Source organism: Diplotaxodon limnothrissa, linkage group LG20, assembly GCF_057381915.1.
Source record: "Diplotaxodon limnothrissa isolate DT_005_m linkage group LG20, D_limnothrissa_male_GT1.1, whole genome shotgun sequence".
NCBI lineage: Eukaryota > Metazoa > Chordata > Actinopteri > Cichliformes > Cichlidae > Diplotaxodon > Diplotaxodon limnothrissa.
Window position 1 is genome coordinate 11,247,855 of NC_140615.1, and position 12,229 is coordinate 11,260,083.

At 41.6% G+C, this 12,229-nt stretch overlaps 1 protein-coding gene across 1 annotated transcript in view; it reads right to left on the reverse strand.

Annotated features, from left to right (window-relative positions):
* ajap1 (adherens junctions associated protein 1) overlaps positions 1–11,948 on the reverse strand; it is a 55,308-nt gene extending 43,360 nt beyond the window's left edge. The window contains exon 1 of the mRNA XM_085345015.1: positions 11,851–11,948. Within this exon, the coding sequence (XP_085201141.1) occupies positions 11,851–11,948 (98 nt within the window). The remainder of the gene's footprint in view (positions 1–11,850) is intronic.
* Between the last annotated feature and the right edge of the window lie 281 nt (positions 11,949–12,229).

Genomic DNA, 12,229 nt, shown 5'->3' on the forward strand with positions numbered 1-12,229 from the left:
CCACAATAACAGTTGTATTATTTAGTCATTTATTTTGAAGACATAAGTGCAGAAACATGGAAGAAGAGCATCACGTTTTTCATATAAATGTGATTAGATGTGACTGGAGAGGGTGGGTACAATTTTATGTTGCACTTGATTTTTACAGCACTAGCTACCTGCTGTAGCGCTAATCACTAATTGTGTGGTGGAACAGACAGAACAGCAAGACTGCGTATGTGCACACAGGAGGAGAGAAGGCAGAGGCAGAGAGACACTGGGAAGTGGAATATGGAAGTAAAATGTATCTATAACAGAAGGGGAGAATTGATTTACAGTTGGATTCATATGATAGCTTAGCCTACCTTAATTAGTTGACCTGTGTATTTATGTACTGCACTTTTTCTAACCCTCCCGTTCAGCTTAACACCACATACTTAAACTGACAATCAGACCATGGTTGTTGGTCGTTGTTTGCATTTCAATTGCAGAAGCATTTGCATTTCATCCAGAAGACCTGAGGGGGTTCATCCTCTGTCCACTTAAAGGAAGAGCCGTGATACCCTGAGTCTGTATTTGCAGCCTGTTGAATATGCAATCACGCCTTTGTTGGAAAGTGAAAAGGGCTGTGTGCTCAAGCTCTCAGCTCTCAGACTAAGTGATGGGGCAACTATAACCCAGCATGTATACACACACTCGCACTCACACACACTAACATACCTACATGGAAATGGCTCTGTATTGGCAAGCACAATTGCCAAGATACACAGGAACCAAATCGCTTATTCCCACTACGTTGTGTTTCTAATTTGTTGACTGTGGTGGCTAAATCCTCCTCAATGCCACTCTAACCAAGTAACATGCCTCTAGTATCAAATGAATGTGATTAGCTTTGAGACTTGCCAGATGTTTACAATCCCCGCTGACATATCCCACTGATCAGCAATAAAAGAAAAAAGGCATATCACTCAAGTTGTCTGCTTTGATGCAGGTTATACAAACAATTTCCCTTCCACAGTGGCCCGGCTTTCATCTTGACTCTGAGGAAACTAAATGTTTTGTCCTTTTTCCAAATTACCAGAAATACAGAGCGACCCTCCTTAGTTACTGATAGTGAACATACAGTACCTTTCCATGTTATCTGTAATACATGAGAGCTTTGTTCCAGAATATCTTGAACATCAAATTGAAAGGTCAGAAACATTGGTAGGAAGATACTGATCATCTGTGTAGAAACATGAACTTCTGTTATGACCTTTTACTTTGGATGATGCCCGAATGCCTCAGTGCATCCCTTATTTCCCCACTCTACTTCTAAAATAAATCCTAGCTCTTCTCATCATAAATCAAAATGTACTGTTTATGATTATCTCTAGATGCTTGCTGTGTTTATATTTATTTATTTAGCTATTTTATTTTTAGGGATCTCAGCGGCATGTGCTTGCATTGCTCGTAAAAATGCAGGCTCCAAGGTGTAGGAGTTAAGCTGTCCTCAGTAGATATCCAGTATTAGGGAGATAAATACCACAGTTGGCTTTCCAAAGAGTTCCAGAGATTTATGGATTGCCTCGGTGCAGCAGGCCTCTGGGAGGCAAATATTGTATGAAATCCTCCAAATGTTTTGGTAGTGTGCAACGCGCACACACACACGCACACACGCACACACACACACACACACACACACACACACAAACAGATATGCACACAAATAAGACTCCATCCATGCCTGAAAGGCTGAGCTGCAGCAGCTGCTACTATGGCCGTAGTGTAAGAAACATTGCTGCATTGCTGAGGTCAGAACATAATTCATCGAGGAAAACAAACAAAAGAGAAAATGGGTGGGGCAGAGTGTGTATATGTGTGTATATGGGGGGTCTAAGGTGCAACAGCCAAGAGTGTTGCATCATCCCATTAATTACTCCCACTGCAGTAGAGTGTACATGACCCACATGCTCAGAAAGATAAGCAGGGCTGTAAAGAAACATGGTGGAAAAAGGAAATAACAGGACAATGCTTTGGTCATATCAGCCCTTTACTGTCTTTAAGTCTTGTTTGTCTCTTGTGACAAACTTGACAGCAAATACCACTAAGTAGCTAAACACAAAATAAAGCAGGTGGCAGTTTGGGGTTTTGGTGGAGGAGGAGGAGTAGAAAATGGCCCTCTGAGAGGCACCCCAGTGCCTGGAGAAGGCCAGTTAGTGGGAAGGGCCATGACGGATAAGTCTGATCCTTTGTAGAGGCAGTATTGATCCAGCAAAAGCTCACTACATGAATCAAGTATGAGTTCTGTGCTGTTAGTTCCTTTACTTTGTGGATGGTTGTGCTCCAGTGCGATAGAAACACGCACACTTTTTTCATGTAGCACAAAGCGGACAAGCCGGTGATTAAACACAATCAGGCTGAAGGTTGCTGCCAATAAAGTTAGAACACGGACTATAAATTCATGAGATCTGAATATGGAGGTTTTATTCTGAGGTTTACTGTCATTTGGCGGTCTACAGCCGGTTCCACAAAGCAAAACACTTATTCTGATTGCTATTGATTTTTTTTTTTTTTTTTTTTGATCACCAGCGCATAAATTCAAGTATTTTAAGTGTTCGGTTTTCAAAAAAAAAAAGAAAGAAAAAACTTAATGAGCTAAACTCCAGGCTTCTCATTTCAAGCTTCCGATATGCACTCATGTGTTGCAGTAAGAAATTAAAGCACAGTAGCAGTTACGGTCCCATTCTGCCTTTGACTCCTCTCTGCTAATTGCTATGCCAGTCAGTGACAGGTCGTTCATGTTTCACCCACGTCTTCAACAACAGCTAGCCTTTCTCTTGTTCTCTTTCTTTCTCAGAGGTATTTCCAGAAGGTTTAGATGGACAGCGTCCATGCCTTTTTTGTCTTTTATGTCATTAGAAAGGGACAACCTGTACCGGTCCTTCTGGATCTAACAGATTCCTGCTGAGCACAGGGTGCTAATGACACACATGCAGACACACTCTCACATACACACAGACACACACGCCTCCAGAGGATAGGATCTCCAAGAAGCAACACAGCCTATTTCACTGCAAATTAGGTTAATCACACTCCAGAGAGGCCCAGTTAATAACCCTCATAGAGGCTATTAAGATGGCACCTAAATCATAGGAATATCTGAATATCTGATGGCCCCTAACACAGTAATGCCATGTTTTCACACAGGAGTAACTCGCAAAATACCAAAGAAATTATCACCAGGTGTAGCAATATTAGGCAGCTCACAGCTCATTAAAACCACTCTCTTTTCTTTTTTAGTGCATATCTGAATCACTACTGTCAAATTCACTCGATGTATCACTCTTGATCACTCAATGTAGGGCTGGGCGATATGACCCAAAATTCATATCTCGATATTTTTTAGCTGGATGGAGATATAAGATATATATCTCGATATATTTTTTTTTAAGCCATAAAGTAAGAACAAAAAGAGAGTTCTTAGTCAAAGCTGTGTCCCAGATGTCACACAGGCACTTTTATTAACATACAGCACAGATGTACATGAAAAATTACTCAAAATTAAATTATGAGCATTCATTAAATAATCATGCTCCATAAATAAAAGAAAACAAGGTTGTTTTTGTGCTAAACAAAGAGCTCACAATTGTGCAGTCAAAATGTAAACTAAAAGACGCTGAGCGTAATAACAAAGACAGACAGATTTCACAGCAGCTCTATTTCCAAGTTTTACTGCGTGACTGACAGCCTGGAGTTTGAAATCCACTTCATAACCACGTCTCTTACAGGTGCCATTTATGGTCCTTATACACACACAGTACGGTAATATTACGTTGAAGCACAGTACGTATCACTCCGCGAAGCTCTTCGGTAGCCGTAATGCGCCGACAATCTATCAAGCGGTGCAGCTCCGTAGTTTACCAAAGTCGTACTCAAACATTTGTGACAGATTGCTGAGCGCCGTGTACCACATAAAATCGGTTCGCGGCCATCAAGCACAACCAGAATTCATACATAAGGTGCGCTATCAACTTTTGAGAGAATGAAAGGATTTTAGGGTTAGCGCTGTTAGCTCGTTAGCATGTTTAGCTCGTTAGCACGTTGACGCCGTCCAGCCCCACGCATGGGGCGATGCGCAGTAACTCGTTAACGGAGATTTGCCGTGTCCGTCTTGTCGCTGCCTGCACGTGAAGCGATGGGGTAGGAGGGGGAGTTGTCTTCAGTGAAGGCGAGGCGGAGTAACGTTGCGTAGAGACAAAAGTGGACGAAAGAGAGGCAAACTTGCGGCTCCACAACTATAATTATAACGTAACATAGACTATATCGATATAAAGGATATTGTCACATCTTATATCTCGTATAAAAAAATATCGATATGTTTTAAAAACTCGATATATCGCCCAGCTCTAACTCAATGTATCCCTATTGAGCAGAAAAGGCTAAACATACAAAGACACAGCCATCTATGCTTTACAATCCTCTGCCAGGCAAGTGAAACAAGACAAATAAAGCCTTCGTAAAAGGCAACTGGTGTCTCAGTCAGCAACGCTTTTTACTGCCGCAGTGTGCCGAGGCTTGATAGCATCTCCGGTGCCTCAGCTGTACAAGAGCTCGCCATGGGGGACCTGAAACTGTGTGACATCCATGAAAGGCTCAGCCCAGAGATCCCGAGTGTGTGAGAGCCGAATCCCCGCTGGTTAACCCTCGAGTCAGATGCTCTCTGGTTCAAGCTCGTTATAACGCTGCAAATTACCAGCATTTAGCTTTGACTGGAAGATTTCACACATCACAGACAGTGAAGCATGTCGCAGGTCATGAGCGTTCATTGTTATCCATTTACGAGAAAAACTGAATGCACACCAACAAACAGCTGGTTTACAATTTGGGATGGCTACTTTAATAAGAACCCAATTACAATTCGTTCCCATGTTATCATCACATCTTTACAGTCTTTTTAGTAAGTCTATAAATAATAGTGATAATCACTAAAGCCCAGCCTTAGCCCACAGGCTGTCTTAATGAGACGGTTTGCCCAGAACGATGAGTAACTACTGTAGTCATCTCTAGAAGCCTTGTTTTTTTAAAATTGTATCTGTAACTCTCCATCAGCCCTTTTTTTTCTCCTGGTCTACTGAAGCCAGTGCGGTTGCATTTACGCCCACATATTTACTTTCTGTAGGTGGTTTGTTCTTTGTCTCTTCCAACAGGTACAGTGGCTTTCTCTGTACACATTCAGTTCATCCATCCTTTTTTTTTTTTCAAACAAAGGAAAGTAAATATTTTCACCACCCATACTGCAGGGAAGGAAATCACTCCAGTAAAAGCCCCGCCACCAACTGCTGCCATCAATGTCTGATAATCAGCAACAGCATTGCAAAACTTTAGACTGTGGCGGGGTTTCTCGTGCACAGAGTAACCATGGGCACCTCATGAAGATGCTTCGGCTACAGCTACTGAACTACCGAGAGCATTTTAATATTCTTTAACGAGTTTTGATAATTGGGGTTTAACTTAAAGGAAAATGGACAGATCTCTGTCACATAAACAACTTTATTGCCTTTAATGCATGTGCACAGATTCCTGTGTGCACAATAACTTCTGCGCCCTGAAAAGGCCCAAGCCAGTAAAAATACCTGACTACAAAACAGGGTACATTACTGCTAATAACAAGCGACTTCAGTCCATAACAGCGGCTGCAGATCGTCCAATGTCCCATTTGGACATTCCAGTTTGTGTGAGCAAGTGACAAGGAAATTCCCGATGATGGAAATTGGTTTCTCTGTGCCCCTTGCCGATCCATCTAAAGGCATGGCATTTCATTTCATCATCTCGCACAACTGCACTGTCTAAGACGTGCATTGCCATTACCCTGCGAGGTCAGCCCTAAAGATGTACAGCGTGTGTCATGCATAACAAATGTACGGCTGCAACTGGGCAGGAATATGAGCTGCCGGTGGGAATGGGATCCAGCAGGTGGCAAGAAAACAGACTTGGTCTCATTTTGCAGTGTGTCATTACCTATAAACCCACTTTGGGGCAAATGAATGATCTCACTTAGGGCTTTTGTTTGGACTTCCTCACTCATCAGTTGAAGTCTGAAGCCTACTTTCTATATCTTCACTTTAGGGATGTAGTTCTATCATATCTATCATTTAAAAAAAACTATTTCTCAGGCAAAAAGACTTTAATGTAGCCTAAAAAGATAAGGGATGTGTTGTTCAGTGTGATCAAGCTGACCCCTGCGCACAGATATTTTGTATGCCATCCTCTCCTTGTGCTTGGATACGCACTCATCAGAACACCAAGTGCTTTAATATTTTGGGGGCAAAGCTTCTCAGTTTTATTTATTTCATCATTTTACCTTCACTTTATGCCAACGAATTGCACGTGGAGCTCACCTGGACGCGTTTATTCTCACAAGTGGGGAGGAATTGACAGACCTAACCTTGAGACTGTGCACGCGCACGCGCGCGTGTGTCTACACACGTGTCGCTTTGAGCACGCGTCTGTTATCTGCGAATGTATGTGCGTCGCTTGCGCCGTACTGTTGGCGACCCCCAGCGTACAGGATGTGAAATTTTCCAATTATTTTCTTCCTTAAATTTTTTTTTAAAAATCACACAACATATCTATAGAAAGCCTGTACCCGGATATTCTTTATTACCAACACTAAAGCAGCTAATATGTGTATAACTCTAACACAGCGGCAGCCACAGCCTCGCGCTTTTCACAGTCCAATTGATCTATGTTATTCGTTCATCAATTCCAGCAGACTCTAATAACTTGCAGTGGCGTAGATTTAAAAGAAAAAATTGAGACACGCTGTTGAAGAGAAATTACAATGCACAATCACAGTCTACATTTTCCCCCCTTAATCATTCAAGAATTTAAGTACAAAGTAATTACTGAACAAAATAATTTGTGCCTTACCTGCGCGCGACACTCCGTTTTATCCACATTTTTTTCTCTCTCTCTCTCGACTGTCGAAAACCGACTCAGTCCTCCAGGTATCCTCCCATTTGGATGGGTTTTTCCACCAAAGTCGGCAATTGCTGATGAGAAGAAAGCACTCAAGTTACGGACCTTACTCCAGCTGTCAACGCAAACATCATTTAAGCCATATCCTTCTACGTTGCGCACATCAAATTCCTCCCAAAAAAAAGGACAGGGGGGGGGGGGGGGGAAGGAGGAAAAAAACACTGCCGAAAAAAACAAACAAAAAAAATTCCACTAAAAATACCAGAACAATTGTCGGGTCTCTTTGAAGTTGTCCGTCAGTTCTTCTGTTGGCGATGATTTGCTCTCCCTGCTCACCAGCCGAGAGGAGAGAGAGGGGGTAGGCGCGTGCAGGCGGACAGGTGAGCGGGAAACCGAAAGAGGTACCCTCAAACTTTGCCTTCACGCAAATCGTTCATTTTTCAGTCGCCCCAGCAGAAAAGGCAAAGATGCAAGATGCCGAGAGCCGAAATCGGGGCATGCAGTTGGCATCCTCATTGCTGAAATGACGCCGTCACTTCTCCTACATTGCTGAACGGCAGATGAACGTCCAAAAAAGAAAATTGGAAAAAAAAATGGGGGGCGGAAAATGAGAATGTTCAGTTCTCTGAAGCAGGGAGGATTCAAGTCACCAGAGGCAGGGGATCTTCATTATCTGTTGACATCTCTGTGGAGGGGGGTGGTTGAGAGGTTAGATAAAGTAAAATAAATGAAAGTAAAATGAAATAAGGTGCAACTGAAAAGAAAAAGGAAGAGGGGAAGCGGCGGAGGAAAATCCTGGAGGCTGAGGGTTGTTTCAGAGGAGTTGGAGAGAGTGGCTGTGAGGGCTTGTCATTACAGCGGAGAGGAGACCGGCACGTCTCCTCCTGCTGCTCCTCTTCTCTCAGACTGACGAACGATCTGCCTGCTGAGCCCCACGCTGCCGTGACGTCACTTTAAAGCCAAATATGTCATGTGCTGGAGTGTCTCACGTCATATGGGTGCACATTCATGACTGCAAGACTGGGTATGACAAATCCAGTAGAGTACAGAAGTGTGCAGAGCTGCACACTATGGTTGGAAGACCATATAACAGTGAGACCATTACATATCTGCACTTTTGTAGCCAGCTAAGGGAATTGCCAAATAACCTTGTAGCCTGTAAGATAGCATATCATAAAATAATTTATATTTTATATGATATGAGACACAAAATAGAAACGACCCAGTTCATTTAGCCTGGGTGTTGCTATGTTCTGCCAGGCAGATCGACAACACTGCTCAATATCAGCTTGCTCACAAACTGCTTGTTATTCTTGTTATTTCTTTTTTTAAGCCATAGACTGTATATAAAAGATGGACACAACAAGGACATCAATAAGCATAAATGCGTCTGGCTGCAAAAGGAGGTTGTCAAAATCATCCTCTCTCCTCTAATCTTCCTCCTATACTACTGATCAGAATTTAATCAAACTTACACAATGATTATCTAATGAGTAGCCATCTGAATTGTCAAGGTCAAAATCATATTTATTGTTTTATGGGCAATTTTACAAGACTTGCTACTCCCTTCAGAATAGATTTTACTCTGAAAAGAGATTTTATTGAAACTTATACACGATGATTGCCTAATGGGTCTTCACCCCAACTGTGTTCGTGTTCAACGTCGCATTTGTTGTTTTTTTATAGCAATAACCTGTGAATTGTGATGGAGCGGGATTGCTGATTTAATCACATATACTCTTCAGCATCTGGTTTCAAAAAGCTGAAATAGATGGCATCACAGTAACTAGATACATTTTTTATATACAGTCTTTCGTTGAAGCCGCAAAACTTGTTGTTCAGTTTAGATAAGAAGTTGTTTTTTTCTTATTTGCTTTATAAATTTTTGAAGCAATATTTTTGGATTAAAAAATCTCTGGGAAATAAATAAAAATGATTAATAAATATGTAGCCAATCAATGACACAGTCTACTACAGCACATGTAAGGTATAATACAACAATACATTGACCTGTGGCTGAAGACATTTTATGCATGTCTAACACAGTGTGATAATAAATTAGCCAAGGTAATATTGGCCTATATGATACATACTGCAATTGTATTACAGGGTCTATTGCTGAACTGGCTCTAGACTCTGCGAATGCTCTAATGATCCAGTCCAACCACAAAGGAGTGCCCGGAAAATTAAAAAGAGTCCCTTTTTTTGTTCAAAAGTCCAATTCTGAAGCAACAGCCCAATATGAAACATTAACATTTTAACCAGAGGCACGGACAAGCCCATTTGTGAAGTAATCAAAAAATGGAAAATTGAAGTTTCAAACCTTTTTCATTTGATTTATTTTGATGGTGTAAATTGACCAAAGAACTGGAACGAATAATGGAACAAATAATGGAATGAATGAATAATGGAACCACTTTCTTACTTTTGTAAGATACCACTTTCTTACTTTTGTAAGAAAGTGGTATTAAGCAAACTAGAACTTGCCTGACTGAAATACGTTTTTATACCATTATTCATAATTTGTATTCCACCTCCCATCCTTTTTCAGTTTGGTGTTGGCTCATACTTCCTATATTCCTTGGTACAGGTGTCATGATCCAGAATGTGTAGTTCCTGTTGATGCCACTAGGACATGGTCCTTCACCAGAGAACCAGTTTCTGTTTATGGAAAGCATGGCAACAGCAGGCAATGAGCAGGAATTATTTCACTGTATGCCAAAGAAGTAAGACTTTAAGGGTCCCCTACTCTGTAACACGTGAGTAGAGTTACAGTTAAGTCTGTAACACTTTAACTGTTTTAAAAGGCTCAAAAGAGACAGAAAAAAGACACATTTCTGTATTCTGTTAGATCAGTTTGTCATTAGAAATGTGGGATCTCATCCATCATTCAATGTAATCAAATTGATTATCATGTGTTTTTCACCTGTGATTGATGTTGTCAGTGCTTTTCACACTCCCTGCCCCACAAGTCAAAAAGGTCCATAGTGTACAATACACAGTATAAACAGAGATAGCTACAATGAGATGTCAGATATCAGGAAGTGCTCTGAACATCAGGATCAATCACATCACCTGAGCTTTGGAATAGCTCCACAATCTGAGGTTAAATGTTCTTTCCTTGTAACATTTGCTAGCTGAGTGCTGAAGCTAAAGCGACAGGTATTCTCTAGTGAGGGGCTTATATCTACCATCGTTCCCATATGACACGAATGCAGCATTAAACTGTCAACCTGGGGGCTTTTTGCACACCTGTACTACAAGATATCAGCGGTAGGCAAAATCCAATTTCATTAGAATCATTGTGCTCATGTGACCGCACAGCGAGATAGGTGAAAATATTACCCATGACAAGACCAGCTCTTGCGTGAGAGAAAGAGGGGATGTGCCGGCCTTTCTTGTACACCTCGGGGTCAACGTGTCAAACTGGTGAACGCATCACACCTGTTTTTTAGCCTTTGCAGCCGCTCTAGAATTTCCTGGAAAAGAAGAAAAAAGCATGTATAGCCATTGTATTTACTGAATTTAAATTTGCTTTTCACTCCAATTCTCAGTGTCTAAACCCGAGGCCGACTTTGCCTCTGGCGTGCCTGTCTGGGGTTGCCTTGATCAGCATCTAGTCATGAAGAAAGTCACTCATCTCCCAATCAGAACTGCAGCTGTTTCAGAACAGTGACTGTGTGGTGAACACAAATGTGCTACCACATTTTGGGAAATTTTATTATTTTTAAGAAAAACATATGTCAGCAATTAAGACAATTATTATTTTACATTCATTACGTGTAGTCCATAACAATTGAGGAGAGTAAAAGTGAGAAATAATAAGCGGAACTGTTGACACTGTAGTCGTTCGCCCGCGGTTGCCTAGAGCGGACCAACTTCCTGTCCTCTCAGATGCAATTCGGGAAAAGACACGAGTGCTCCTGTGATTCTTTCTCTGAGACTCTACCTTTGTTTTTACAGGTCAGTATCGTCTTAAAAATACAGTGTATGAGGGTTTTGTGCCTTGTTCTACTTCGGTGTTTACTGAGAGTTATGTTGACACCGCCGATGTAACCTTAAGTGGGGTTTAGTTGAAAATTACTGAAGCGCGGCACCGCAGCGGTGGTAAAGCCGAGCCGCGCAGCCCCAAGTCTCGCGAGAGTTACCGCGAGTTATCGCGAGAGTTACCGCGAGAGTTCGCCAGCCCGCGGGATGTATTTAAACTTGGTAAACTCCATTTAACAAGCAAATATGTGTGTGTGGTGCTCCAATTTAACTGTAAAGGCCCTGACATCAGATTATTTGAGATTAAAATATCTTATATATACTTTATGGTTCAAGTGATGTGGAAATGTTAAGAATAAGCTAAGAATGAATGTACATTTATGTTGTTACATTGCAAAGTAATACATCCAGGTGTGTTTTGTCTAATCTAGTAAGATTTATGCACTTATATCAGATTTGTGGATAAGCTATTTTGAGTTTGCCCTATATGTGAGAAAGAGCAATAAGACGTTTAAGGCATTATATGCTATCTGCACTGCTGATGTAAATGAGTGAAGGAATAGTGTGGTTAACAGTGTAAACTGGAGAAATGTAATGACCATAGATGCATATATTTGCCAAATGCCTTTTATTTACCTTTTACAGTTATTGAGCATATCTGACAAGTGAAAGCACTGGATGTAAATTATATTTGTTGATCTGAAATAAGAGATGCAATTCGGGAAAAGACACGAGTGCTCCTGTGATTCTTTCTCTGAGACTCTACCTTTATTTTTACAGATTTGTATTCTTTTTGTTATTGTGGTCTTCACATCTGGGACCCGTAACAAACTGTGGGGGCTCGTCCGGGATCTCTCCTCTACAGTCGTCGAGGGCAGATCCAGTGATACCAGAACCACAACACAATCGTGACAAGGCCGTTACTCCAGCCAAGCCAGCGAGTAGGTGTCCAGGTAGTGAGGTGAAAAGGGGACCTTTGCCTCAACGTGGAACCGTACTTCAGTGAGGGGAGTGTGACGCATCCTAGTCACTATCGAGCTGAAGGATAATCAGAAATACATACAACATGTCGACCGAGAGAAAGGAACTCGCCTGGAATATCAGGAGACGCTTGTTTTCACTCCAAGGTCAAGACCTCTTCGAACTCGCTAAGAGCCTCGCATCAGAAAACAAAGACACTACACAGCTCAGTCAGGATGATAAAGAAGGTTGTATGGACTATATCACCTCCTACATACAGTCAAACACACTACTGCAACTTGAAGATGAGGGCATGAGTCATTTGTTGACGCTGAATGATTTG